Source organism: Solea senegalensis, linkage group LG10 (genome assembly GCF_019176455.1).
Source record: "Solea senegalensis isolate Sse05_10M linkage group LG10, IFAPA_SoseM_1, whole genome shotgun sequence".
Lineage (NCBI taxonomy): Eukaryota > Metazoa > Chordata > Actinopteri > Pleuronectiformes > Soleidae > Solea > Solea senegalensis.
The window spans coordinates 3,010,381-3,038,325 of record NC_058030.1 but is presented as its reverse complement, the minus strand read 5'-3'; the positions used below and the strand labels follow the sequence as shown (position 1 = coordinate 3,038,325).

Genomic DNA, 27,945 nt, shown 5'->3' with positions numbered 1-27,945 from the left:
TATATAGTGTAGTGTGTGAAAGCGTGTAGTCACGCAGTGTTGTGACCATGACAAGGTCAGGTTCTCTGCATTGTTTTATGTTACATTTTATTTTATTTCCCACACAGCATTAAACTAACACATCGTGGACAGTTTATCGTCCGAGTCCATTTTCAATTTGACCACTTTTATTGGGAGAGGCTCTCATTTCCTGTCTTTATATCGTTATCTTTATATATACCTTTATACAGTATAGGCAGTGTTAATGTTGTACAGTCTGTCTGTTTATCTATCTACTTTAATTTGATGCATTTCATACAACCTTTAGAGAACATTATCTTGGTTACATTAACATGACAGCATTTGGTGCATACAATACTAATCTATTATTTTAAATACATTAGTAGTCATACTTGTAGTCTTACGTGAATGAACTTGATAGGATTTAATAAAAAAAAATTGCTTTTATATGCAGTTCTTAACAAATGTATTGGATATTAGGATTATGCCACAGCTGCCCTAAGGGAACAGCATTGGTCTTTTTTTTTCTGTAGAAGCTCTTTAAGTGAAATTATATTTTTATCATACATTGTTTTACAAAACAGAAAAAAATGTAAAGCAGATTATTATTCAATATGATTAATATGTGAAATTACAGTATGGCATGTTTTAAAAGAAATGCTTAAAATTCAATAGAAAGTCAAAAAACACATTGACATAAAACGTGGAAATTGAGTCTCCTTACTCTGTTTAACTAAATACATTACGATTAGCTGTTAACTTTTGACAAAAATAAGCAGCCAAAACTACACTGACGGCTCCTTTATCGATTACCGTAACGACCAAATCAAGTGCGCACTCAAATCAACGAGACAGGAGTTTACTGCACGCGCTGGAGCCGCTTTAGCCAATCAGACAACGCTTTAGTGGTCGGTCTGTTTGTCTGTCTGTGTTGCCAAGGCAGCGAACCTTACAACGAGGTTGACATGAGTGCTTTTTGTGGCTGAATTTCGCCGAGTTTGAATCACTTTTTGAGCGGTAAGACGTGTTTGGTTTGTCCCTGAAATGTACAACAGTACAAACAGTGAGTTTTGTGTCGCGTTACGATGACGACGACGAAATGAAGGTGTTTAGAGAGTTTAAGTGGGTGGAAAAACAGGTTTTCCATCAAGTCGAGAGAGGGCAAATTAAAGATTTAACGTGATTTATAACGAGCTAAGCTAATGTTATCTGCTGTAGGTACAGCGCGTGCTGCTAGCAGTTAGTCTTCAACTTAGCTTCACATGAAGCGAAACCAAGTGAAGCAAATTTTAATGTTTAATAAACATTAAGATTAATAAGAAGTGTCTTCTTTTTGCAGGTATTTTATATATATATATTTAAAATGGCCGCCCTGCTGTCCTCGTTTTACAATCTGAAACCTGTCCTGAAGGAGGACAAACAGACAAAGGTGAGAATATCACACTGTGTTTTTTTTAATGTATTAATTATGTATTATTTTGCTTAAAATCCATGGTGACATGACAGTTTGTAGCTTCACACATTCATGGATTAATTTATGTTAATCTAAACTAAATTAATTTTTCTCAAGAAAATAATTGAGGTTGTACACTCACATCCACTTTATTAGGCACACCTGTTCAGCTGCTCATTAAGGCATATATCTAAACAACCAGTCTTGTATAAAGTACCACAAAGAGATACTCGAGTAAAAGTACAAGTGTCATTACCAGAAAAAGACTTTGGTAGACGTTGAAGTCACTTTTTTTTATAATATTACTAAAGTATATAACATTTATTGAACTTATCTATCAAAAGTCATTTTTGGATATAAAATGTACGTGGGTTAATGGTTGAGTCATGGTGGCTCAGTGGTAGGAGTGGAGTTGTCTTTCAATTGGAAGGTTGTGGGTTCAATTCCTGGCTGGGCTAGTCTATGTGTGGCCTTGACACATATAAGACACTTAACCCCACGTTGAAGCGCTTGAATGGCAAAACTAGAAAAGGTCTATATAAATACAGACAATAATACCTATAACTCTTCTTCTTCTGATTTTATTTGGTAATAACAAGTAACAAAGATAGTTAGAGGAAATGTAGTGGAGTAAAAGTAAGAGTTGCTAGAAACATAAATAATAAAGTCAAGTGCAGATTTGTTCTTGGTTATATTACAACACTGTAAAGAACTAATCACATGGCAGCAATTGAGTGCATTCAGGCATGTTGACGTGGTCAAGATGAGCTACTGATATACAAGCCGAGCATCATAATGGAGGCAAAAAATATATCATTTAAGTGACTGTGAACATGGCATGGTTGTTGGTTGCCAGATGTGCCGGTGTGAGTTTTTCAGAAACTGCTTGGATTTTCGTGCACTACCATCTCTAGGGTTTACAGACAGTGTTTATTAAAAACAAAAAAAACACTGTATACAGAGTTCTCTGGGCAAGAATGAGCCAGATGACCCAATGTAACATGTCAAACCTTGAAGCAGGTGGGTTATAGCAGCACTGTGCATCTCTTTTCAGAGTTCTGTGTACCTGTCCTGGCAGGTGAGTTTATTTATTTTGGACCAGGTTTTTTCAAACTCTGCTTCAGGTCATGTCAGGTTACTTTATTAATGACTGAAGTTAGATTTGCTGTGCAGCAAGACGAGAAAACGCTCAGTTTGGTCTTCAGTTACAAAACAAACTAGACATGGCACAACACATCTGCCTTTGCCTCTTCCCCGTCTGATTTAAAATAGCGTCCTATTCTTCATTTTATTTTATGTATTAATTTGATCTGTTTTTATTGGTGGTTTATTGTTTGGATGTTACTTTTATCCGTTGAGTTTTTTTAGATGTATTTTATTGCCTCGTGTGAGCTCTATGCCTTTGACTTATTCCGTCTTTTATTTATTATTGTATACATACAGCACTTTGGCCCACTGTGGCTGTTTTAAAGAGTTTTTTTAAATAAAGTTGCATCGGACTGGACAACAGACTGTAATAGATAAAGCAGATGAAAACACGACGTGATAGATGATGGAGAACTCAGGTCGCAGGTGCTGATTCACAACCAAAGCGAGGGACTAAATATCTTAATGTACCCACAGTGGTTTGTGACCTCAGTTTAGCATCAGGGAAAACCATTAAAAATAATTGATGCACGTTCTCACATAAAACTGATTATTAATCTTATTTTGTTGATTTTAATGTTTGTTTATAGATAAAATTAAATCTTGCACCGCCTAAATAGATGAATAATCAAATTATTTTATGAATTAATATGAAACATTTCACAGTAATCAATAAAGTTTCTATATTTTTCCCTTTGCAACCATTTATGCAGTATTTTATGATCAATGAAAAAGGGTGAGGTTGGTAATAAATGACAGCGACATGAATTGATTATGTGTTATGATTGATTTTATATTATTTTTATAATGAACGTGTAGCTCTATACAACATTATGAAGCTGATTAAATATGTTAATTAATAAGGGATGGAGAAAGGTGTGGGATTTAATTTAGTTTAAAACTCCTCACCACTTCTTTTGAACATGACATTTCAAATATTTATATACATTTTCAAATCAAATCAAATGAATGTTCCCTATTTAATTAAAGAGAAGTGTTCATGCGTCTCTGAATCCTATTATGAATCAACAGCTAAGTGGTAGTTATTAGAGATGCATCAACAAATCAGCAAATCAGGATACAATCGTCGCTATATTTGTATGGGATAAAAATCGAAATATTCTAATAGAAACGTATGTTAATTAAGAGACAAACCGGCTCTAAAACCTCTGTGACTTTTCTTCGTTGGAGGTTATTTTTAATTAACGAATTTGTGATATTTCAAAGGCGGCGTGACAGTGTGAAGATGAATAATAAAAGATTTATTTGTGTCCCTGCATGTGGCAACAAAAACAAAGCCGCCGTCACAAAACTTCTGTATCACTATGAGCCAATGCGTTAATTTTAAACACGGTGTCAGCCCCGTCATTAAATATCAAACCTATAATAAGCTACTCCTACTCTTTATTCACTGAGATTTTGAGCTAAGTGCAGTTAGATGTTTCTCTGCTTCACAAGCTTTGTCAAGGTTGTGTGGAGAATCTACTAAACACAAACCGTTGCAGAATAAAACCTTGTTGCTAATGTTCCCGCATGTGGCCGATGCATATATCGTTCTTGTTTGATGTTGCCGTGTCTCCTTTAAAGATGTAGGACACAAGCGTGATGATAATAGACGGTGCTGATAGCTGCTGTGTGTGCGTTTGCAGGTAACTCCATCTGTTTACACCCAGGAGATGTCACAGTCCGCCGAGGAACGTCTGGCAAACACCAGGGAGGTTCACCCGCCCCGGATCCTGGAGCTGCTCGACATGAGCAAGACGACACATCACAAAGTAAATACCCGAGTCAATGCTGTGGGTGTTTCACAGAAGAAGAATCTACAATAGTCAAAGATTGGAACAAGGCACTGATACGTTGGGGAGATAAATCCAGTAAATGATGAATTCAGGTTCAGTGTTGGATGAGCCTGTATAGATAAAAGTTAGACATGATTATTGCTCCTGCCTCTGTTGTCTGGAGACAAGCTTCAGCTGAGAAGCTTTCATCATGATGACAATGAAAAACTCTGGGGAGTTCTCTGAGATATCCGAGTGTGAAAAATACACGTGAATCAGTGTTTGATTGTGACAAGCTTTCCTTTACTACAAAGGACGAGCACGTCCTGAGGATAAATTGAACCAGGAGAGACAGTTAAATATAGAAAAGGGACATATTTATTACAGGTTTTGCTCATGAAGTATGATGATTAAGTCTTTGGTGAGTGAGTGGACTCGGTGTGGAGACTGGTCTGGTTTAAGCAGCCTTGGTTGGTGATGATTTGGAGGATGAAGAGTGCCGGATCTGGTGGTGATGTTAATATATCACATAATATATAACATATCTTGGGATGTTAGTGTGATTGCTGATATCTGATAATACATTTTAAAGTCAATATCGGTCAATACTGATATACTGCTGATAATGTTTATTGTGCGTTTCTAGCATAATGTTGATGTTTGTTATTTATAGTCGTTTGTTGATCGTTTAAGAAAAAGCTTTAAAATTTGAGTACATATTTTTTCGTAGCCAGCAAACACAAGCCATGGAGCCATGTCAGGATCTGTTTCCGTTCCTCTGACAGGGCTTTTTCACCGGCTCTGCCACGATGTGAACGTCTGTCTAAATGAACACTATCACTAGCCTTGATCGTATAGCCCGTACCTGGCCATAGGGTGTGTTTCTTGCGTTGCCCTCCGAGGTCTGAGGACGCTGGGTTGGCGGCCCTGATCTTGCAAGGATGGTTTACCACTAACAGACAGTAGGGGGCAGTGGAGACAGCCACCAATCTCCCCGCAAGACATTTGTCCATCACAGTGACTCTTTCACAAATATGTCAGACTGAAGATATGCCTAAGTTAAAAAAGTTAGATACGCTCATACTTCTTCCTATTACTTTTTGGACATGCGATTTTTAATTTTCTTTTCTTTCTTAACATGAAGTTCAATCATTGAATCTAACCACAACTGAAGCAAACAAAAAGGTTCTCTTCCTGACAGAACTTGTGCTAAAGCTTCATATAATAGTATAAAATAACATAAGTTTAATAAAAATAACTGAACGGGGCAGATTTATTTGAAAGGGTAGGTGATGCCAACAAAACTGGGACAACAAACGTGTCATTTTTTAATCATTATTCACCGGCATACAAAGCAGGTAATGTCTGCCAGGGTCATTTCCAAACTTGCTTTTCCCCTTAGTCAGCAAGTGCTAATTGATGGGCAGAGGGCAGCCAATGTCAGCGCCTGCTCAATGCCTACAAAGGCTGAATTTAATGGAGGGGCTGGGAGCAAAATGTGATACTGAGAAATGAAATGAATAAATATCCCCTATCATTATAATTTGGAGGACACACTTTGGGGACTCATCCTGTTCACATTTTTTTTGTTGACATGTCAAATATGCAAATGTTTGTGTGGAGCAAAAAAAGAAAAAACAGGCCCTAAAAAGTGATGAGTCACTGGCTTCTACCCCACTCATTATTCTATAAAAGAGCACGGACCCTCGTCAAGGCTTAAACACTGTGTCACCTGCATTTTACACACGAGAAATGTTTTAATATTTAGGTTTCATCCTGATCTGTTTAGATGTCACTGATATATATGTACACATTTAAACCTGTAAAATGGGACTTTGAATGTTACTTTCAAATTGAAACCTAATCCATTTAACCAGATGAAACCGAGTCTGAGGGTCATCAGTGGGTCGATTCTTATTAAAATTTAATGGGAACATAATAGAGTGATCGCCTAGCCATCACGAAAAAATCAGATCGATCCATCAAAAACATCGAAGGAGGTTAAATTAGGAAGTCACTTTGAGATTACGGCTGCAACTAACGATTATTTTCATAATCAATTTATCTGTCGATTATTTTCCCAAATAATCGAGTAATTGTCTGGTCTATAAAATGTCAGAAAATGTTGATCTGTGTTTACCAAACCTGGAAATGATGATATTCTCAAATTTCTTGTTTTGTTCATAAATATTCACATATTTCACAAAAATGAGATTAAAATTTGTTTAACAAATGACAGCGTCAGTTAGCAGCGACAGGACGGCCCCTTTAAGAACAGTTAAACAAAACAACAAACACAAAGCAGCAATAATCAGACATTCATTCATCTGTTAGTTAAAGTATGACAAATTATTTGCAAGGATGAAGGTAGTATATGCACATTAATATGCAAATTTAGAATTTGAATTGTCTCTGACTACAGCCCAGTAGTTAGTTTAATAGAAACAAATATTTTTTTGGTAATATGCGTTGTCTTGTTTGTGTCTCTCGTCAGTTGACCACGGTGGACATGGACCAGGCTCTTTTCCAGCCTTATCCATCTGAGCTGGTCTTCCAGAACTTCACTCCCGCTCAGACCTACAAGTTACCGCTGCGCCTGCTCAACATGGACAAGGTGTGTGAACGGGTGATTTTAAACATAGCTGCTGAGTATTGTGATTTTGTTGAGAACAATAATGAGTCTATATCCTTTAAAAAATAGATTTTTAATTGATGCTTACAGATTTTTTAGCTAAACAACTCTTATTTCCTTTCAACTTTAGCATTCAAGCAACTTCCAGAGACTTATACCTGAACTGCAGTGTAGAAACATTGAACTCTGGGTAAATTCAGATCATTCAGATGATCTACGGTTCTCAAACGGTGATATGTGCGCCACCTTGGAGGAAAAATAATATTTCAAAATAAAAGTGTCTGTGTTTGATTTAGAACAATATATAGTTCACATGAACAATGTAATGGATTTGGACGGAGTTTGAGACCGCTGACGTAGGCCCACTCGTGGTCATGTGACACTGAATCCTGTGGGTCTCGACTGCATCATTTATATACTCAATAATGTCAATTTTCACATCTTTAAAACAACAAACACGATATTTATATTAGACGATATATCTTTCCCACCTCTACTGATGACTTTATGTTTTTTTGAGAGAAATGGAAAAAACAAGTTGCTTTAACCTTTGCAGCAGAACAAATGTGTCCTTCTATGTGTGTGTCTTATGGGATGTGTTTGAAGAGTGGACAGTAATTGGAAAATGTTATGGGGGGATAGAAGGAGATTGTTTTGGTGCAATTTGTACAAGAAACCATAAAGTAATCATAAATAAATCATTACTAATGTGTGTATGTGGCTCTGTAGGTAATGCCTGCCCTTTTCGTTTTATGTTTGTGTCATTGTTTTTTTTGTCTAGGTTCCACGACAAGTGAAGGTGGAGCTGCAGGACTCTGAGTTTTTCCATGTCGTCGCTCCTGAGAATGCATTAAACAAGGTTGCACCAAGATGTTCTGTGACTTTCACTGTGTTCTTCACTCCTCAGGAAAACAAGGTACAGAAGACAGAGGACGGATTAACTGCCTCATACTGTAGATAGTTGTACTTGAATTAAAGTATCATGAACCTAAATACTATGAGTTTGGTAAGGTATTTTTTTGGAATTAGATGAGTAAATTAAGGAAAGCAGTGAATATGATGTGGGTAAGTAGATGAAATTATGTAAAGATAATGAAATACTTCAGATTTAATAATATGAACACAACGGCAGATCATAGATTAGACGTCTTTCAAAACACCAAGGTCAGAGTCACAGGGTCAAGGGTCAGGTCATTAAGTTACACCAGCACATCCTTTAGTTGTCTCTTTTTACTGATAATGTGGGCAAGAGTGAAAACTGAGAAGCAAAAGGTCAACGTGAAAACATAGTAAATGATTATTTAGGTTGGGGGCAGGATCACGTGTTACAAAAAATATGTTGTTTATCCTTTAAAACGTCCTTGCAATTAATATTATGTCAATATTATGTTAAGATAATAAGTTTTTTATATAATTTTAGCAGTGTATATGGTGATTTTCCTATTTATTTTATGCAGTAGCAAATGACCAGTTTATATTCACCAGTTTTTCTTTTGCTGTGTGGGAGTCACTATATCGCTTTGGGCAAGACCAGGAGAAAATCAAAACACACATATTCTTATATTTTAGTTGAATAAGCCCGTGAACATTCTTGGTGAAACACTCTACTTGCACTTCTGTGGAAGTCGATCGTACATAGTACTGTTCAATATTTATCTGTGGACATGTTGCTACACTGTACACTGTTAATTTTTTGATGTTGTAGGTATCTACTAAGAAAATGATTGTTTGACACATGTCTCCATCCAGGACCACGACCACAGACTAGTTTTTGCGACAGACAGGGAGCGGTTTGAGGTCCCAGTCCGTGCTATTGGGCCACGTGCCATTCTGAGCTTTCGAGATGAGCTCCAGTTCCCCCTCTGTCTGGTGAAAGCCTCCACAGAGAGGACTCAGCAAATCATCAACATCGGAAACGATACAGCCAACTTTGAGCTACACACGCAGAGGTTCGAGTCTGTGTAAAACGTGTGATATATCATTTTATCCTTTTTATTCCACCCTGTGAAATGATTTTTCCACGTCATTCCAGGCCCTTCTCGGTGACTCCTTCCTGTGGGACTCTGGAAGTTGGTGAAAACATGCAGGTGGTTGTCAATTTCAACCCCATAACGGCGGGAGAACACAGACAGGATCTGCGTCTACACTACCACACTGGTGAGGGAAATTCAAGCTTCTAAAAACAACGACAAAACTGGGCCAAACTATAAGCTGTGTCCACAGCTTCTGTCAACAGTGGTGTTCCTGTTTTTCCTAAAAGTAGGAAAGGGGTAAAAAATTAAAATGTAGTCAAATATTCATAGCTGAACGATCAACATGCCTGTTTTATAATGCATATGACCCCGATACGCTGACTCTCATAAGCTGTGGTATATTTCCATCTAAGTTAGATATTACATGTGTGTCGTTCAATACTGTTGTTTTAGACTATTTTAAACTATGAAGCTGTTAACAACACATTTGCTTGCAATTTTAAGCTATTCCTTTAAGAAAGACACATATATTATAACTGTAACATAAAGAATAAATTAACAACTTGGCTCAGTTAAAATACTATTGACATTTTTACAGTCTTTACTGTAGACAGGACTTTTGGATTTTATCAAATTTTACATTTTTATCTGTCTGATATCCAGTCGAGTGACTTTAACCAATATTAATCAGCTCATCCCCAGTTAAGCTATTAAGATAAGACAGTAAAAGAGATCATGAAAAATACATTGTTATTATTATTAAGTTTTATAAATAGAAAATGGCGATTTTACGACAACACAAATACATTTCATTCATGAAATACTGAAAGAATAAGAAGAACATTTTTGGAAATGAATACATAAATGGGTCACACGCTTGGTGTAGTGGTTAACGATGTTGCCTATGCACCAAAAAGGGTTTGCGACACGGTCTGCATGTTCTTCCCATGTGTGTGGGTTTTCCCGGGTTTCCCTGGTTCTCTGACTTCCTCCCACAGTCCAAAAACATGCAAAAGTGTTAATTGTCTCTGTGTGGCCCTGTGATGGCCTGGCGACATGTCCAGCGCGTACCCTACCTTTTGCACTATGTCAGCTGACCCTCGTGTGGAGGATAAAGTGGTAGACGATGAATGAATAATACATCAATGTCTTGTGTTAGTATCAGAATTCTATATTCCAACAAAACATGACTGAAACCTGAACCTACACAGTGAAGTGAGGTTGTCACAACAAAGCACATGGACACACACACACAGATTTGCACAGCTATTCTTCTTAGGACACTTCATTGACTTCCATTCAGTTGGACAAACTAAACAAAGCATGATCCCAGTTCTGACAAGGTCAGTGTTTTTAGGTCAGAAATATAGGCAACAAATACAGGAACACACACACGTGGATGGAGGCAGAGATTTTCAAACTCGCAAAAAGGAGTTTGCATAATCTGCATGATCAGCAGTGCCAAATGGCGTGTGACTAAAAGGATGAAAGTGTTTGCTCCAGTCACAGAGGTAAAGAGCATGAAAGATGGTCTCTCTGTAGCAGCAGCAGCAGCTCTGACCCTGAAGGAGAACAGGGTTCCTAAACAAATCTCCAAATGTTACTGTAATTTCCTCAAAGACAGGCACAGGCGCATGTTCACTCTGAGCAGACGAGAAGCCACACTGTAACGTCCTGTGCTTTGTGAAAACTATTGGATGTGTGTCTAACTGTCTGTGACACATATGCTTATCAGTGCTTTCTGTCCACATACTGATCTGCAGCAGACCAGCACAAATCAGATTACCCAAGCTGATTCGGTTCATTGTCTCCTTGATGCTGAATACAGAGAGTGTGTGTGTGTGTGTATGACTGTATGTGCAGGCATGGACGGGATTGCATGGATTTGAACTGAGGATAACATATGAAGACTTTTCTTTCTTCTTCGTCTTCGTCTTTCCGCTTCTCCCACAGCGGATCATCTGCCTCCATCTTGTCCTCCTCCTTGTGTCCTCTTCTGTTACACCAACTGTCCTCGTTTCCACCTTTACAACATCCATGAACCTTCTCCTTTGTCCAACATAATCACTCTCCCTACAAAACAGCAGCTATTAGTCTTGAAAACCGGTAGAGTGTTTTCTGATACACGCAAACACCTGGTCTTACTTTTAACTTTAAGGTTGTGGGTTTTATTCCCGGCTCTTTCTTAGTCTGAATATCCATGGGCAAGACATCTAACCCCATGTTGCTCCTGATGGCTGTTCCGGCAGCATGTGAATGGATACGAAAGATGTGTGATAGATAACACACTGCACATAGATGAGCTGTATGAACGTGTCAGTGAATGTGTGTGAATGGGTGAATGGTAGTGTAAAAACTGAAGTGTAAAGCAGCTTTGAGTTGTCATCAAGTCTAGAACAGTTTGGTTAATTCTCACATGTCAGCAACAGGCGGAGATTGAAGGTGAAAGTGTATCTTCTCCAAGCAGCAACAGAACATGATGAATTAAAAACATGATTAAAGAAAAGTTACATTATATACGTTAAATATCTAAGTTACAGTATCTTAGATATCTTTAGTGCATCTTCAGAGCAAAACCTCATTTATCTTCTCTAGTTGAGACGTTTTTGAGAAGGGTTGTGAGGTTCTTTAGGTTCGCTAACGTTAAGCATTTCAGACCTGTAGCTGCAGTTCACTGTGTTCCACTAACTCATCTGGTAACCTTTGTGTGGACATGATGCTATGGCCTGTGTCATAGAATGGACAGCACAACAGACCAAAACCTCAAAACAGAACATAAACAAAGTCCAGGGGCTGCCAAGGAAAATTTAAATTGTGAATAAACCGGCACTGGTTTCCTTAATTCATCCATTGTCCAGTGCAGGGCCAAGAAGAACCAGCAACCTTCTCACTGTGAGGCAATGATGCTAGCCACGTACCCCACTGTGTGGCCCATGTCTCCTTAATCTCAGTGACAAATCTCTCCACCCTATTATTTTTGATTTATTGTGTTTGTAACAAATCTGCTCATTTGTGGTAACAATCTTAGCAGTATTTTTGTGTGTAATTCAGGCCAATGCCTTGCACATATTTTTGTTTTTGTTGTGCACGCGGTGGTCAGCCGATCTCTTGGGTTGCCTTATTTGCCCTTTGTAAGCAGTCAGACTCTAAGAGATGAAAGACAAAAGAGGCCAAACCTTTGACTTTTCCCACAAACACTCACTGGGATCAATTACGGGTGTAAAGGAGAACGTTGCTTGGAAGCATCAGCTTTTATCCTGTTCTGTAAAAAACAGGAACTTCGACTGTGATGTCACCCACGTTTTGAACACCTTTCACACATTTACATAACGATATGGTAAAATACTCTTTAATTTGTCAGAAAAACAGTCAATTTCAGCTTCAACTCATTAAATTAAACACGAATCTCGACTATATACTTTTTAAATTTTTTTTAGCACGGGTGAGGAGAAATGTCTATACCCTCGGCTTAAAGCTGCTGAAAATAGCATGAGTAAACAGGACTGGCTGGGTTGATTAAGTAAGGTGAAGCTTCAGTCAGAATCAGATCAGCTTTACTCCAGATCCAAGCTGCCCACATCAAAGTCTCCTCTCATGCTAATTTCAGACACACGGCTCCATTAAAGTTGTAGAAAAATCCCATGATGCTTAACAAACATAGTGGAGCAGTTGTGTATACCATGCAGGGAGTTCACTCTGGTTAACTATGCATCTCCTGGGTTTGCACTCTTCCCCCCCCACCCACCCCATTTTCACTGTGTGTGAGTGTGTGTGTTTGTCTTGGGGAAAATTCAGTAGCGTGCTGCTGATACGACAATTATTCTGCTATCAGTCGTCGCCCCGAAACTCTACCGACAAAAAGTCACCTTTGCAAAAGAAACAAAAAGCCAGTAATGTCCTGGCTTTAAATTCATCTATTTGAGTTTATCATTTAATTATTGTGATGCTATTCCCCAGAGCAGAGAGAGAGAGAGATCTATAAAAGATTTATGTGATGCTCTTTAATGTTGCTTGTTTTGAGTAAAAAAAAAAAGAGCATATTGTGTCACTGTTTTTCTTATAGTGGCCCGTGTGCAGAGCTGCACAAACATGCACTTCTTGACTGCAGAAATGGCAACAGTGGCGGCAGCAGCAGTGGCAGCGTTCACCTGCATTAACTGCTTACGTAACGGGGGGGAAAGGGAGGGGGGTGGGACCGAGCACCACTTACAGCATACATCAAACGGATCATCATTTTTAATTTAGCACCTTTACCCCTGACTCCCTCCCACTGATGCATGCTTTAGTTCAGCACTGCGCGTGGCGAGGGCTTTACTTTGCTCAAGTGCCACGGGAGACTTCACGACGTAGCCCCTGTGTGTGTGTGTAAATATGTGTTAGTGTCTTATGTGTGTGTGTGTGTCAAATGTGCAGCCGTATTTTTCATTCAGCCCCTTCAGTTTTAAGCCAGTGAATCTCATACATCTGCATATATACATACATATACATATATATATGTATATGTGTGTATATATATATATGTATACATATATATATTTCCTTCACCGGTGTGTTAGACACCCAGCTGTCACCGCTCCCGGTGTAACAGAAAAGACAGGCAGCTCTTAGGGAGCACCGAGGCATCTGCTTTGACAGGGATGTGCAGCGCTGAGGGGACGTTGGCACAGCAGCCTTTTAGGAAACTGAAAACACGCACACCCACACGCACACACAACACAGCAACAAACACAAATGTACAAAGCAAGTGCGTGTTACTCCCCCTTCACGCACGCACACACACACACACACACAGCGTGCAGCAGAGTCTCTGTGCTGCAATCAAAAAGGATCTGAAGAGGTTGCAAAGTTCTCTTGCAAAAGCAAAAATCCTGCAAAGAAAATGTGTGTGTGTGTGTGTGTGTGTGTGTGTGTGTGTGTGTGTGTGTGTGTGTACAGGCTTGTATTTGTTACCACTTCTAGTATAAACGCTAACCTTGTCAGGACCAGAAGTCCTCATGGAGAGGAAAACCTGCTCCTAATGAGGTAGAACCTCATTTTTGAGGAACAGGTTAAGTTTAGGACTAATATTTGAATTGTGGTTAGGTTAAGGTAAGGGATAAGGTTTTGTTTAAGGTGTTCAAATGAGTGTATTCAATGCAGTATGCGAAGAAGAATAGCTGTGCAAACCTCTGTGTGTGTGTGTTTTGCTGGACTGTCAGGATGAAAGCTGAGCAATAAGCTGCAGCTCTCCCTGCCTGTCAGCTGCTGTCATAGCATCCGGATGCTGTGAGATAATTGCTTTTCTCTCTGTATTACCCACTTCTACCTTTTCCCCTCTCCCCCTCTCTCTCTCTCCCATTTCCTTCTTTCACTCATCTTCTGTCTTTTGTCTGTTCTTGTTTCTCTCTGATTTTCTCGCAGCGTGAAAGCAAAATAACCGACGTCCCTGTGAGACTGCACCAAGCTTTTCTTTTTCTTTCTTTCTTTTTTTTCTCCAAAAATATATCTTCCCTCTCCCTGCCTTTAGGAACATGACGGGGATCTCTGTGATATTTTGGCCTGAGTTCTCCTTGAATCCTAATATGTGTCGTTACTGCATCTTTGAGATTTTACGGTCCACATTTTGTTGTTAAAGCATTTGCAAGATTAAATTGAACTTGAATGCCATGTCGTAGCAAATTACAATTAAGCTGTCTTCTTATTAATTGTCACAGTCTTCCTCGTCCTGTTCTAATGTGATGCTATGCATTATGATCATTTATTTACTGGTCAGCTGTTTTTTTAATTAATGTAATTTAAACTCCACTCTTTAAAGCTGGGATTTTTGTTCAATTATTATTATTCATCCGAAAACCAAACTTCCAGACCTGGTCGAGGGAGCGTTTGTGTGTATGCAGCAGCAGCGGCAGCAGCAGCAGCGGCAGCAGCAGCAGCAGCAGCAGCAGCAGCAGCAGCAGCAGCAGCTAAGAACCCATTTCAAACTCCTGAATAACTTGGGTTTTTTTTTTGAGCAAAATAATTCACTTCTAAAAACCTTTCATGGGCACTCAATCTCCAACATGGAAATGTGCCAGTTGTTGTAACCATGGTAACCAATCAGGAAAGAGGAAGAGCTTTTGCTGTGCTGACTGACTGTGTGTGTGTGTGTGTGTAGAAGGGGTTATTTGTGTTTTGGACTCTAATCACAATCACTAATCACCAATCAAGAAGCAGTGATTTCTTTTTATAACCCACAATGTGTAGGGGAGTAATAAAATAGTTGCAGTAGCTGCAAACAGACATATTGAACAATTAATAGTTTCTTGCAACTTGGCAAGTTATGATTTAAAAAAAAAACAACTTTTGACTCTTTTGTCTAAATCTCTACAAGCTCTGCGTGGATCTCAACAGTTCTCCTCGGTCTTCCTGGCAGATCCTCCCTAAGCTGCACCGGTTCTTTTAACTTTCATCCTCAGCTCTCTCTGGCTCCACAGATGTTCTGAGGGGGTAAAATTGTGGGTTTACCCCCGCAGCTCCCAAAGTCACCGCAGCTTTCAGCGTTGGGGCCATTGTCACGCTGAAAGGTGATGATGCTGCCGTCATCACTGTGCTTTCACTGTGGGACGGCGAGCTAATGAGGCAGGTGTTGAACTGTGCCGGGACAAAGTTAAAGCACAATTAAATATGTGTGTGTCTACATATAAACAGTATAAATAAGTATACACAACTGAAAGATACGGAAGCATATTCCAGCAATGACCTTGCAATCAGTACTTGTGGTGTATGCACGCCACATTTATTTAAATGATCTTGGAGAAACATTGTAATCTCCAGCAGATCCGAGTGTTCAACACAAAGTTCTGAGGAAAGTCGACAAACTAAGGTTAATAACATCGCTATTAGTAAAAGACAAGAGAATCACCCAATGTCTCAATGTTGAAGTAAAGTTAAACTTGATTTAACTAGACAACTGCAATAAAATCTGTAAAACAGACCCTGAAAAGGGGGCAGAATTTTAGTACAGGTCTTGAACTTGGCCTCATTGCAGCTTTGGAGCTGAATGAACGTTGGCTACTTTGCATCAAAGGACTCCGTGTCCTTGTTTATTTCAACATTCTTAGATTTCACATCATTGCTGTTGCACGAGTATCATCTCGGTCCACAAAAGGTTTTTTGCACCGTCAAACCTGAGTCAACTTTCTGTCTCTAAGCCCAGAGCAGAATCTAACATCAACCCTACAAAGGAGCATCCATGGAACCTCCAAAATGTTTGCCTATATCTTCAGGCTGTGTATTTCAGTCCCGGTGAAGTGGATGCTGGGAAAATAAATGTACAAGTTAAGAGGAACAAGGCTAGGCACCGTGGTTATTTCGGCTTTAATGAAGAGTTCCATTTCTAGTCATTTTTACCATCAGGTGAATCGGTGTTTCTTTTTTTGACATGTGTGAGTGCATGAGGACAGAATATCAGCCTCAGATACAAACAGACAGGAGAACCATATTCAGAACATAATGTTAATATATTTTATTTATGATAAAAGCAGCATTCAAGAGTCATGAAAACATGTCACAGAATAAACAATTAAGACAAAGTAATACAGGTAAAACATAGTACAAGTAATTATAAAACAACACTTGAGCACCGAAACAATGAAAGTACAATAAAAGTCCTGACAGCAGCTCAGTATTCAGAATTGATTCATTCACTTATCACTGAGAATTCAGACGTTGCCTTATAATCAGTAGAAATGGCTTCACTGTGTGTGTTTCTGTTGGATTTCTGCAAGACACTGTGCTCATGACGCTGAACAGAAGTACACAGTATAACCTGCAGATATGTAATATCGGGATAAACATGGATTCTCTCCCCGAGCTAAAGCCCTCGTCCCTCTGATTTGAATATAAACAAACATTCACCACATTTACATACTACCTTGTTGTCGGTGGCTTTATACAAAACTTGAGTTTTGCATCTAATTTTTGAAGCTTGTTATTGTTGCTCTTTCTCTCGCTGCTGGACAGGAGCTCACTGTGAGTTTTTTTTACGACCACAGGGACTCGTTAAGTGTCTCGCTTAGCGTTAAGGACTTTGTCTCTTGTGGCTCATAGAAGCTCGAGAAACTTTAACTCCAGAGAGCCATATTTTGTAGCGAGGTGTGCTGGAAAATCATATTTAGCTTAAATTTGGTACATTAGAAATGAAAGCTTTCACCTTTCAGACACTGGGACATTAATGTCTGTTCTCTATTCCTATTTAAGACAGAGGCTGCTGCTCAGCAGACAGGATTTTGTTGCTCTCACTTGCAAACGGAATGAACAGCTTAGTGTATTTCTACACTTTTACAGCATTTCTTCACGTAGAAATGAACTTTTAAGTAGGGGTGGACAAAAATATCTATTTGGTGATATATCGTCATCCTTGCTTTTGCAAAACGGTAATCAAAACACGGCAAATATCGATATTTTAATTCAAAAAAGGTGTTCTAAAGTAAACAGTCCCTGTCAGTTTCACGCGCCGGGGCGTCGCGACTTTGGAAGTTACTTGGTCGGGATAATGGTGGAGAAAGCTAAGTGAAGAGATGCTCCATCCACGTTCAATACATAGTCTTTTTTCATTTTTATAACCTTAGAATAAGTCTTTTACATGTAGGCAAGGTCCCTATTTTACAGAGGCTACCTTGTTTCTACACCAGCCTGAATGGAGAAACCAGGCATCTTGAAGCTTCCTATGTAAACAAAGAATGTGAAGGCCACCGTAGTTCCCTGACATGCTTCTGTTTGTTACTATCTGCAGCTCCATTATTACTTGTACCAAAACGTGTGAATGCACCTGCTGTTCTTGCCCTTCCTGCTCAGGTGAAGATGTTTACGTCAGCTTGTGTGGGTTGTGTGAGGAACTGGCCCTCCATCTTGAACCGGACTCCCTCACGATGAACAGGACGTACGTGTCTCTGGCCAGTGCGCACAAAGTGTCTCTCAGCAACAGGAGTGACAGTGTCCTTCAGTACCAGTGGACATTATGGTCCAGCCAAGAGGAGGAGGACCTGATTTTACTGAGGTAGGGTTTGTATGACATGCAAGTGTACACTGTGCATGCATGTGTGCACACAAAAGGCTGCAGATGATAACGTTGAAGATGAAGATGTTTCACCTCATCCAGGAGACGTCTTCAAATCTGGGAGAAACCTGACGAGGTCAGAGCTGAAGGTGCCTCTTGGATGAGATGTGAAGAGTCCAGTTTCAATTTATTCAATCGCTTTTGAAGACTTATCAATGTTTAACCGGGTTCTGGTTCAAGTTATTTTACTGACCACCTGAAATTGTCAAATTAAAGAGACCTTGAACACTATAGTTGATGTGGACAATGTATTGTCATGGTCTATGTAGCTCAAAGTGAATATTTTTACCATATGCCTTTGTCTATCTACTGTATCTGTAGTGAATAGAATTCCCTAGTAGTGCAAATAGCACAGGTGTAAGTTTATTCTTTCTGTCTGTATCCCCATGTTCTTCATCTGCCTGGTTTCCTCTCTGACTGTCCTTGTTCACCTGCTTGTTTTGTCTTTCCCTTTGTTTGTGGCCACTATAGAGAGAGCTCAGTCTTCCAGAAAATGGCAGAGGAGGAGAGAGAACAGTTGCTTTCTCAGTATCAGTCTGACCCCACAGCAATCCAGCACTTCCCACTTCTGGCCAGAGCTTTGCAAGATGGTAGAAGTCAGTCTGCGCAGGACCTCCTGACCCTGTCACACAGTTGTGTGACACTGGAGCCAGCGGTGTGTGTGTGTTTGCATGGTTTCGTTTCGTCTGTATTTTCTCTGTTCGAGAACCGCTCAGATAAATAACGTCTTAAGCGTCTTTTATTCACTCCTCTGTGTTCTCCATGTTCTCCTCACTGAGGGACAAAGAGAGAAAGATGGTGTAGCAGCATGTTTTGTTAGTTACACTCTGAAGCTTTAAGATTTGTCTCTGTTGTTCCTACGTGAAACCAGCCTGACAGGAGGTGCACAGACTTCCTGCCCAGGGACTTTCAGGTAGTCTGACCTGTTCTGACACTGCCACAATGTCTCCTCTGCTTAGCTCAGCCGGGTCCCCAGGCAGGACAGAGGGACAGAGGGGTGGATGAAATGAAAAACCTTTCATTCTCCTGCCCTCTCCGGAGAGAGGGAACATCCTCTGGGCCAGTCACAAAACACGCACGCACACACACACACACAGAGGCACTCGTGTTGTAAGTTAAGCCCTACTAAAGCACCTGCACATTGTTTCCCACACTGAAATTACTTGGAGGTGATTTATGTTTTATTGCATCTCAGCACAAATACATCCACAGACCCACTCTGACCCCTGCACCTCCCAGACTGAATAGTACTACTGTTATACCACAAGTGTCCACTATATGTCATTTATTTAGCTAACAGGTGTAAACAGGGCTCTATTTTTCATATAAAATCCTAATTTTTCAAGGCACTGACCAGGGTACTGCTCACTTCTTTGTGGGTGACAGCAGCCTTTCATCAACCTAAACATGTGTGAGAAAATATACGTTTGCACATTCTCTCATTGAAATAAATGTTGTTGTTGTTGTTTGTTGTTGTTTGCCTTGGCACAGAAAGGAGAAATATGGCCCAGAATGACCCAAACCTTCACTATTATCTTCAAGCCTAAGGAGGCCGAGCTTTACCAGCAAACCGTCTATTGTGATGTCACAGGTCAGTGTACGCTAATGCCGCTTTTCCGCTATACAGTTCTAGCGCTGCTCGGCTCCACTCGACTTGACTTCACACAGCTGCACAAAAAACAGCCGTGAGGTCGTTTTATACGCGACACAAACACGCGGGGTGACGACAATCCTTTGATGAATGGAGTAGTCATAAGCCTTTATGAGAGCATTTAAGTAGGTGGGAGCAGACCCATGAAGCACAGTAATGGCTATGCCTTTAAATTCAACAGTTAGCATTGTTTAGCCTTCCCCAATGACAACTTTCACCTCTTTTAGACCAATAGCAGCATGAATTAGCAATTTTTGTGTGTGTAAGCACACCCGAAAATGTATTGGCTCGTTCCCTTTTGTCACTAGGCGAGTTTCATTTTTCTTTCCCCTCGGGTGTGTTATGTCTGTGTCGCTATCAAACTCCGCTAACAAACCAGTATAATGTCTGAAGATGTCAGCTCACGGACGTGTTATGGGGTCGTCCTTATCAGCAATTTCATAGCAACTCATAGGATTTGTTTGTCGAGTGAAAGTCAAAACTACTTTCTTTGGTTTGTTCTTCCAACACTTCGGAATAGATTGTTTGAACAGCGTCTAGCTAACTGTACTGTGCCTGCTTTAAATCAATAGCTCTCATAACAACAACCCCCCACTCCCCTCAGTGGGCTGTGCCTGTGTGCAGATCCCCCAGGTTCCGCAGACAAGTCTGGCTGGTAATTTGTTAGCCAAATACAGTTTGCTACTTGTAAACCATGTCTGTCTGTCTGTCTGTCAGAGGACAACTCCTTCTCCCATGTTATCTCTTTTTTATGTTCTCCTCTCCCCCAATCCATCGTGGATGAAACACGACAGATTAACACCTAAATGTGCTGAAATGCTTTAAACACAGGATGACTCATTGCGACTTCACCTCATTTTCATTTATCCAGTCATCAATCTCATGAATATTCATCTCGTTCGAGTGGTAGTAAAAGGTTGTTGGAAGATTTGCATGTGGCCTTTCTCCAGTGTCTTCTGAGCCGGACGCCAGATTTACATTGATTTCCATGTTTTCTCGGGCAGTTGATGGCCTGAGCAGTCTGAATCAATGAGGAGCGGAGAACGCCTCACTGCGCTGAACGTTTTTAAAGCTTATTTAGCAAAACTGAAAGATGGGGCAGAAAGATGTCTCAGTGAATACAATATGAGTTGGAGTCATGCATTCCATGCCATCAATTCACAAAGCTCTGAATTTATTAGAATTCAACTTTGGGTTGAAATTGATGCCAAACTCTTGTGTATATATATATATATATATATATATATATATATATATATATATATATATATATATATATATATATATATATATACATATATATATATATATATATATATATATATATATATACATATGTATATACATATATATATATACATATATATATATATATATACATATTATAATAGAGCTGATCAACTGTGTTAAGTGGTCCATTCTTTCACAATTTTAAACCTGATGAAAATGCCCTCATTTGTTTGGGCACCTAACATTACTGAATCTAGACCCGGGGCAGTTTATTGTTGTTGTTGTTACACTTCACAGCTCTACGTTCTTCTCTTCTCTCTCTCTTCTCTGACCTTGTAATGAATATTTCCTGTGTCTGTCTCCTCCACCTTTAGGCCGTCAGTCTCGGTTACCGCTTACACTCCAGGGCGAGGGCATGGGACCTAAACTGCAGCTCGACTATAATCTGATGAATATGAAAAATGTATTTGTTGGCGACACAAACTGTTATGAGGTAAGAGTGTTGAAGATTGACCACAGCGGACATTACGAATCTGTTTAGCAAGTGTTAAGAAATGTGCTGAAAACTAAACTAAACGGCAACTCAAAAATACCAAAGAGACCCTATGTTGTTGTCAGGGATGTGATGAGGGAGAGAGCCTGGCTGCACTGGGGAGGCGTGTCTTATCAGAGTTTGTCTTCAAATCCATGATTACACCAGCAACCACAGGCAAGAATCCTGAAACCAAGAGGGCCTGTATGAGGGAAAAAGATACAACCTTAGAAAGGTCACAGAACTCAAGCTTCGAAAAATGATATTCCAAAACAAGTAAACAAATGGGAATTTAGTTGTTAAAAAGAAAGCTTGTTCTACTACAGTAGTTTCAGTGCTTAAAAAATTGTACGGTTTATGCCACAGCTGACACATTAACGTCATATCTGTAATGGTTAATACGCCAGAATTTAGACGCTCTTTAACTGAAATGATATTTTAAATGCTAAAATATAATTATTATTGTTTTTTTAAATGAGCTGCTTTACAAAAAACACCCCAGAAACATAGTAAAGCACATTATTATTTCTTGATGAGGACGTTACATTATAGTTATTTACTTGCAGAGAAGCCCAGTGAGCCGGCTTGGTGGTCTAATAAATTTGTTCAGCCCTGCACATGAATATATGTGTCTAAGTTTTAAATAACATAGGGCATAAGATGAAAAAGAGGGGTGCACTTGCACAGACAAAAACAAACCATGTAGGTTGTGGTCGGTCACAGGAACAAAAGTACAAACACAATGAAAAGCCATCACACTCGAAATCGACTTTTTATTCATGAGTGAACACCGTGTTTTTGCCTCTAGTGAACCAGAGGAATAAACCGAGGTGAAGTCAATTTAGAGTGTGCTGTTTTTTCATTGTAGTGCACTAAATGAAGTTGTGATTCATTCACATGTGTTGGAAATGTACGGTTTACTGATTCAAAATAATATCACCTTTACAGAAATGGCAATAAAAACAAAATCTGACCCTAACCCATAATTCATATTTGTCATCTGGACGACGCATTTCAATCAGTGGAGACTCACTCTTACAGCTGGAGGAAAAACTTTATTGCTGTGCACAGTGCATCAAAAAAGCAACGTGATATGTGTCGCGTAGAGACACTGGTGGAGAGTTTTTTTTTGGGGACAGAGACACTGAGGATCTGAAAGATGACGACGCTTGGTTTGACCTGGTACTGATACGGAGGAGAGTCACAGTACATCTGAAATAACAGCTGACTGCGAAAAGAGAAGCGAGGAGAGGCCGCATTTAAGTTTGTCACCAACGGGAAACGAAGCTGATTGCAATCGTGGAGGAAATCCGATGGGAATTTTCCCAAAAGGCACAATGTCACCTGAGTAGAACAGTGAGAGGGGAGAGAGAAATGGACTGTGAATGAAGTATAAATGTAAGAAAGTTGTCCTGATTGAACTTACACACGTTTAAAAGCTTTAATTAAAGCTATAATATGTAACAGTTCTAAAGACAAGAGGACACACAGCCAAACTCTTTAAACCAAAACACCCTCACCTCTCCAATTTCTTGTCTAACTATATAATATACTGTAAACAATTGTTTTCTTTGTGTTGGAATGATTGAATATTTCTTTCTTTCTTCAGGTACTTGTGTCCAACAAAGGCCTGATTGATGCCCATTACACACTGTCATGCCCCGACACCACTTTTGGCCGCTGTTTCTCCTTCAGTCCAGCGGATGGTGTCATTCCCACTGAAGCCAGTCAGACAGTGAGAGTCACCTTCCTGAGCAGCATCCTGGGAAAGTTCTCTGAGGACTTACTCTTATCTGTGAAAGGACAACCAGAACCACTCACCCTGACCTTCAGGTGATTTTTTTTAGCAAGTGGTTATCATTGAGATCCAGAAATTGCGATATGGCTCACAATAGTTTGCCTTCCTTTGAAAAGTGGGTGCTCATATAGAAGGTTTGGGAAACACAGAAGGGATCAGAATTACAGCGTATGAGCAAATACATAAAAAACAACCCCTGCCACAGCCAAGAATGATACAGGTGCTGGTTGTTTGCAGAGAGCAAATCATGAATAAAACTGAAGTCATTACAGTGTGCTGGGTTTTTCCACTTTTATTGCTTAAGTCTCTGTGTTCTCTTTCAGGGGTTGTGTTGTTGGTCCCACGTTCCACTTCAATGTTTTAGAGCTCGACTTTGGAGATGTAGCCTTTGGTGGGTTTGGATGTTTTCCTGGACGTTTTATTCATTTACATATTTACTTTCTTCCACTCTTTTTCTCTCATCATTTTCACTGTCTTTTTGCAGGTTTCCCACAAACACTGACGTTTACATTGTTCAACACCTCCTTTGTGCCTATGAACTTTTCCCTACGTGTCCTGGGAGACGGGTTGGGATCACGTAGTGTTACCGGTGCCAAACAGGCATCTGAGGCTTCCAGGAACAACTGGCAAGGCAGCGCTGCCCGGGACCCTCATGCTCGGCCTGTGGAGTTCTCCATCAACCCTGCGGTGGACTCTGTGCGTGCCATGTCAGATGTCACTATTAAGGTAAATGAATTGACTTCCTTATTTAAGATAATTATGACTGTTTTCAGGGACACCATGAATGTAGCATATTCTTTTTGTTCTGCAGTTTTATCTTTTGCAAAACTACAGCAAAGCACTTTTTTTAGTCATAAAACAGGGACAGTTATTTGGTCATGTAGAGCAAAACACATTTACTTAATGACCGACCTCAGGCTCTTGCACTAGAATAGACAAATGTGATGGATCATAAACTCTGACTGTGAAAGAACTTTCCCTTTTCTTTGCTTTCTCAGAAAAGTACAAATAGGTTATGCATTTTAACACATTGGTAAATTGTGTGTGTGTGTGTGTTTAGGCCACAACTTAGTTTTTTGTCTTTTGTTGTTGACTCAAAGTTATGATTCATTTTGAATTGCATTTTTTTTTTAAACAAATAAATAATAAGATAATTGTGCATAAGTCACCAAATAGACCGTTTTTCTTTTGTTTTTGTTCAAGCCAAGCGAACTTTGAACTCTGACCTAGTTCCAAATGTGACAAATTCAGTCTGATTCTGAAAGGTTTGAGTACTTTTTTGCACAGCTGTGTTTAAAATGAATAAATTGGTTGTTATAAGACATATATAGGTTTTAGCATAGTAATTGAAAAGAACAGCCTAAATTCTCTGTGTTCTAAGGGTTAACCAAAAACAATATATGTTGATTACAGTCATGTTGACCTCTTGAACCTTTTGAAGGTGACCCTGTGCTCCAACACAGTGAAGACTTACAGGCTGGCGATGGTGGTGGATGTGGATGGTGTCGGGGAGGAGATCAGGACTCTGCCTATCAACGCCAGGTTGGGACAGTCAGTAAATACAAACACAAACGTTACTCACGTCACGTGAAAACATGCTCAAAGCTCACATCAGTTGAAGGGAAGGAATAAAAGCTAACCACCCTCCCTCTGTCCTAGTAAAAACTCTAACCCTAACCCAGTTTACCAAATGCCATAAAACAGCAGAGGTTCATTTTTATTTTTTTAACAACGTTAATTAAAATTTTTCAAATAAGTTCAAATAAGTTTTTATTCTGGCAGTAACCTCACACCGTCGTCGATGCTGCTTTGACAGGCTGTGAACGTGGTCCACTGAATCTAGTGTCGACAACCCTCTGACGCATGTGTTAAATATATTATTCGGCATAATAATAATAATAATAATAATAATAATAACAATAATAATATATTTGAATGTCACCTGCACCGTCGCTCAGAATAGAGCTGCGGCGCTCGGACTTCCTGAAGCCAATCACTTTCATTGAAAATTTATGAAATAGATTAAAAAGACTGCGGTTTTGGCAATTACTGCTCTGATCCATAAATAAACCTCAGATCTTTCTGTTTTGTGTTATCTCTTTTTTTCCCTCCCCTCCTCTCTCTTCCTCTGTGCTATGATAGATGTGTTGTTCCTGAGATAGTGGTGGAGACTCCAGTGTTGGAGTTTGAAAGGTGTTTCCTCAATTACCCCTGTGAGCAGCAAGTACAGCTGACCAACCCCAGCAGTCTGCCTGCCTGCTATGGCCTGCTTGACCAGGTGAAGTAGACAATAAGGCCACTGAAATAATGTTACTATACACAGTGTTATTTTTTACTTTAAACCTCTTGAAAGCCAAATAATGAGCTATGTATGCCAGTACAACCCATAAAAGTGTGATGTAAAGTTTTTATTTTGTCTCAAAATCACTTGATTTCTTTCAAGAGGTTAATATTAGACAGATTATACCTCACACAGTCCCTTTTACTTGTTGGAATACACTTAAAGGGCCAGTACAACTCATAAAATGTACATTCCCACTTGCCAAAAAGTCATTGCAACTCCTACCTTGTAACATAAATATTTTTTCTCTGCCCTAAAATAATATTTGGCAGATTATACCTCACCTATTCCTTTTTATTTGTTGTTTAAATAACTTTAAATATGTCAGTATAACCCATAAAATGCACATTTGCACTTGTCATAGTGATTGCAGTGATTGCAGCTCCTACCTTGTAATCACTTGATTTCATTCCGCACCAATTACCATTACGCTGCTATACGTATATAAACAGGATCATGCCAAGTGATGAGAAAATGTCAATGTGGGTAAAAGTGTTAAAACTTGTTTATTGATCATTTATAGTGTTAAGCTAATTGATAACTTTATTATAATCCATTTATGAATCCCCCAAATATCTTACCTATTAATTGAATTGAATTGAATTGAATTGAATTGAATTGAATGACTTCATTCCTCCCCCAGGGGCGGGATTTTTTTTTTATTATTTATATTATTTACCAAATACCAATATGACTTACCAAAATATTGGTAAAAGTATTGCTTTGATTTAAAATGCTAAAATTACATTGCTGTAGTATTTATGACTGAATTAATGACTTTTTTGAAATGAAATTGAATTAAGGAAAAGCACTGTAGCGACAAGAAAACCTCTGCCAACATACTGCCAAACAGTTGGCACTACAGCTACAATGGCTCCATTTCAGATGCAGTCATTTTACACCTTTCAAACCTTTCACACAGCTGTTAGCGACACATTATTTTGTGCGGATGCACTTAACCACCTACGGCCATTTGGAGCACTTTTGAAGACGTAAATCTCCAACAGTGAGACAAATTTTCTCCACCTCAAGGGATGAAAGAAGCAGCACCCACACCATGACTCAGCTAAAATGCTACTGCTGGTTTTACATTTTTACTGTGAACCCTTGCTATAAAGGATTTATGGATTTGTTTAAGTGTTTATGTCTATCTGTATGATTGATTCATGTGTGTCATTTTTTCTCAGGAGTACGAGGAGTCTCCCTTGTTGCTTTTTGACTCTTCCTCACCCAGAGGAGTGATTCCTCCTCACGCTTCAGAGCAGCTTCCCGTGACACTGCTGGCCAAGGCCACGGGAAGACTGCGTCACACGCTTCGTATCGCCGTGTTCGGCAGCACCAAGCCTCCTCTGGTCAGTCAAAGTGTGTGATACGTGATATTCAAGGACGATCTGACGATAATTACGTAATAGTACATCACAATATCTCCCTAAATCCCTGTGTTAAACATCACTGTGAGGAGTCATGAAGTCGTGATGTTGGGGAGTCATATTTAGTGCACAGTATTTTTTAAATGAAAATATCAATATTTGTTTCCCAGCTTGTCGATAAGAGTATCTCATGAGTCAGGACGGAATCAATATTATGGCCCAACCCTGGTGTGTGTGCATATATATATATATATATATATATATATATATGAGTACAGGCGGTGTTCTCATCAAAACTCTGCTTTTTTCCCCTCTTCTGTTCAAGGAAGTGGTCCTGTCATGTACTGGTCAGGGTCCTCTGGTCCACGTTCAGAGCCCACAGCTGGACTTTGGCAGAATCCCAGTGCTGACGGACATTACCAGGACGCTGCACCTGTCAAACCACTCGCCTATTCCCGCCAGCTTCACAACACGCACGGTACAAGCAACCGTCAACACAGATTCCACAAGTAATTCAGCAGTGCACTCACATGTAGGCGAGGCGAGGCAAAAGACAAAAGGCAATTACTGTATCTGTGCTTTACAAGGGCATAGAAAGACATTAAGATAAATAAATAGAAAAGCTGGACATTAAAATGACATTACAGCAGAATAACTGAATGCTGCTTCTCGTTGGTTGGTTCTGCATCAGGGAAACCTGTTCCTGATGATCAGCCACTCATATAGAATACAGTGGTGGTACTGCACCATAATATATCAACGCAGTACACGGAGTTGTGTGGTCTACTGAGAACAGTACAAGTAAAGCAGTAAAGCAAAGCATAAATGTACAAAAGAAAAAGAATCAAAATCTGATTAACGGCAACTTTTCTAGCCCTTAACTCGAGCAGTGAGATGTTGAGTTTGGCAGCATAATGTTAATGAGCGAAGTAAGTGTTTTCTCCACTGATTCATTTCTTGTTTAC

At 39.5% G+C, this 27,945-nt stretch overlaps 1 protein-coding gene across 3 annotated transcripts in view; it reads left to right on the top strand.

Annotated features, from left to right (window-relative positions):
* Positions 1–1,345: 1,345 nt before the first annotated feature.
* hydin (HYDIN axonemal central pair apparatus protein) overlaps positions 1,346–27,945 on the top strand; it is a 72,519-nt gene continuing 45,919 nt past the window's right edge. For 2 of the 3 annotated variants that reach the window (XM_044035755.1, XM_044035754.1), the window contains exons 1-17: positions 1,346–1,429; positions 4,249–4,374; positions 6,872–6,991; positions 7,791–7,925; positions 8,759–8,958; positions 9,042–9,166; positions 17,797–17,998; positions 18,530–18,713; positions 19,550–19,649; positions 21,314–21,432; positions 23,081–23,304; positions 23,593–23,660; positions 23,754–23,995; positions 24,711–24,811; positions 25,412–25,547; positions 26,798–26,962; positions 27,306–27,458. In XM_044035755.1, the coding sequence (XP_043891690.1) occupies positions 1,364–1,429; positions 4,249–4,374; positions 6,872–6,991; positions 7,791–7,925; positions 8,759–8,958; positions 9,042–9,166; positions 17,797–17,998; positions 18,530–18,713; positions 19,550–19,649; positions 21,314–21,432; positions 23,081–23,304; positions 23,593–23,660; positions 23,754–23,995; positions 24,711–24,811; positions 25,412–25,547; positions 26,798–26,962; positions 27,306–27,458 (2,466 nt within the window). In that variant the 5' untranslated portion in view covers positions 1,346–1,363. The remainder of the gene's footprint in view (positions 1,430–4,248; positions 4,375–6,871; positions 6,992–7,790; positions 7,926–8,758; positions 8,959–9,041; positions 9,167–17,796; positions 17,999–18,529; positions 18,714–19,549; positions 19,650–21,313; positions 21,433–23,080; positions 23,305–23,592; positions 23,661–23,753; positions 23,996–24,710; positions 24,812–25,411; positions 25,548–26,797; positions 26,963–27,305; positions 27,459–27,945) is intronic. The other variant, XM_044035756.1, reaches the window with a different exon arrangement.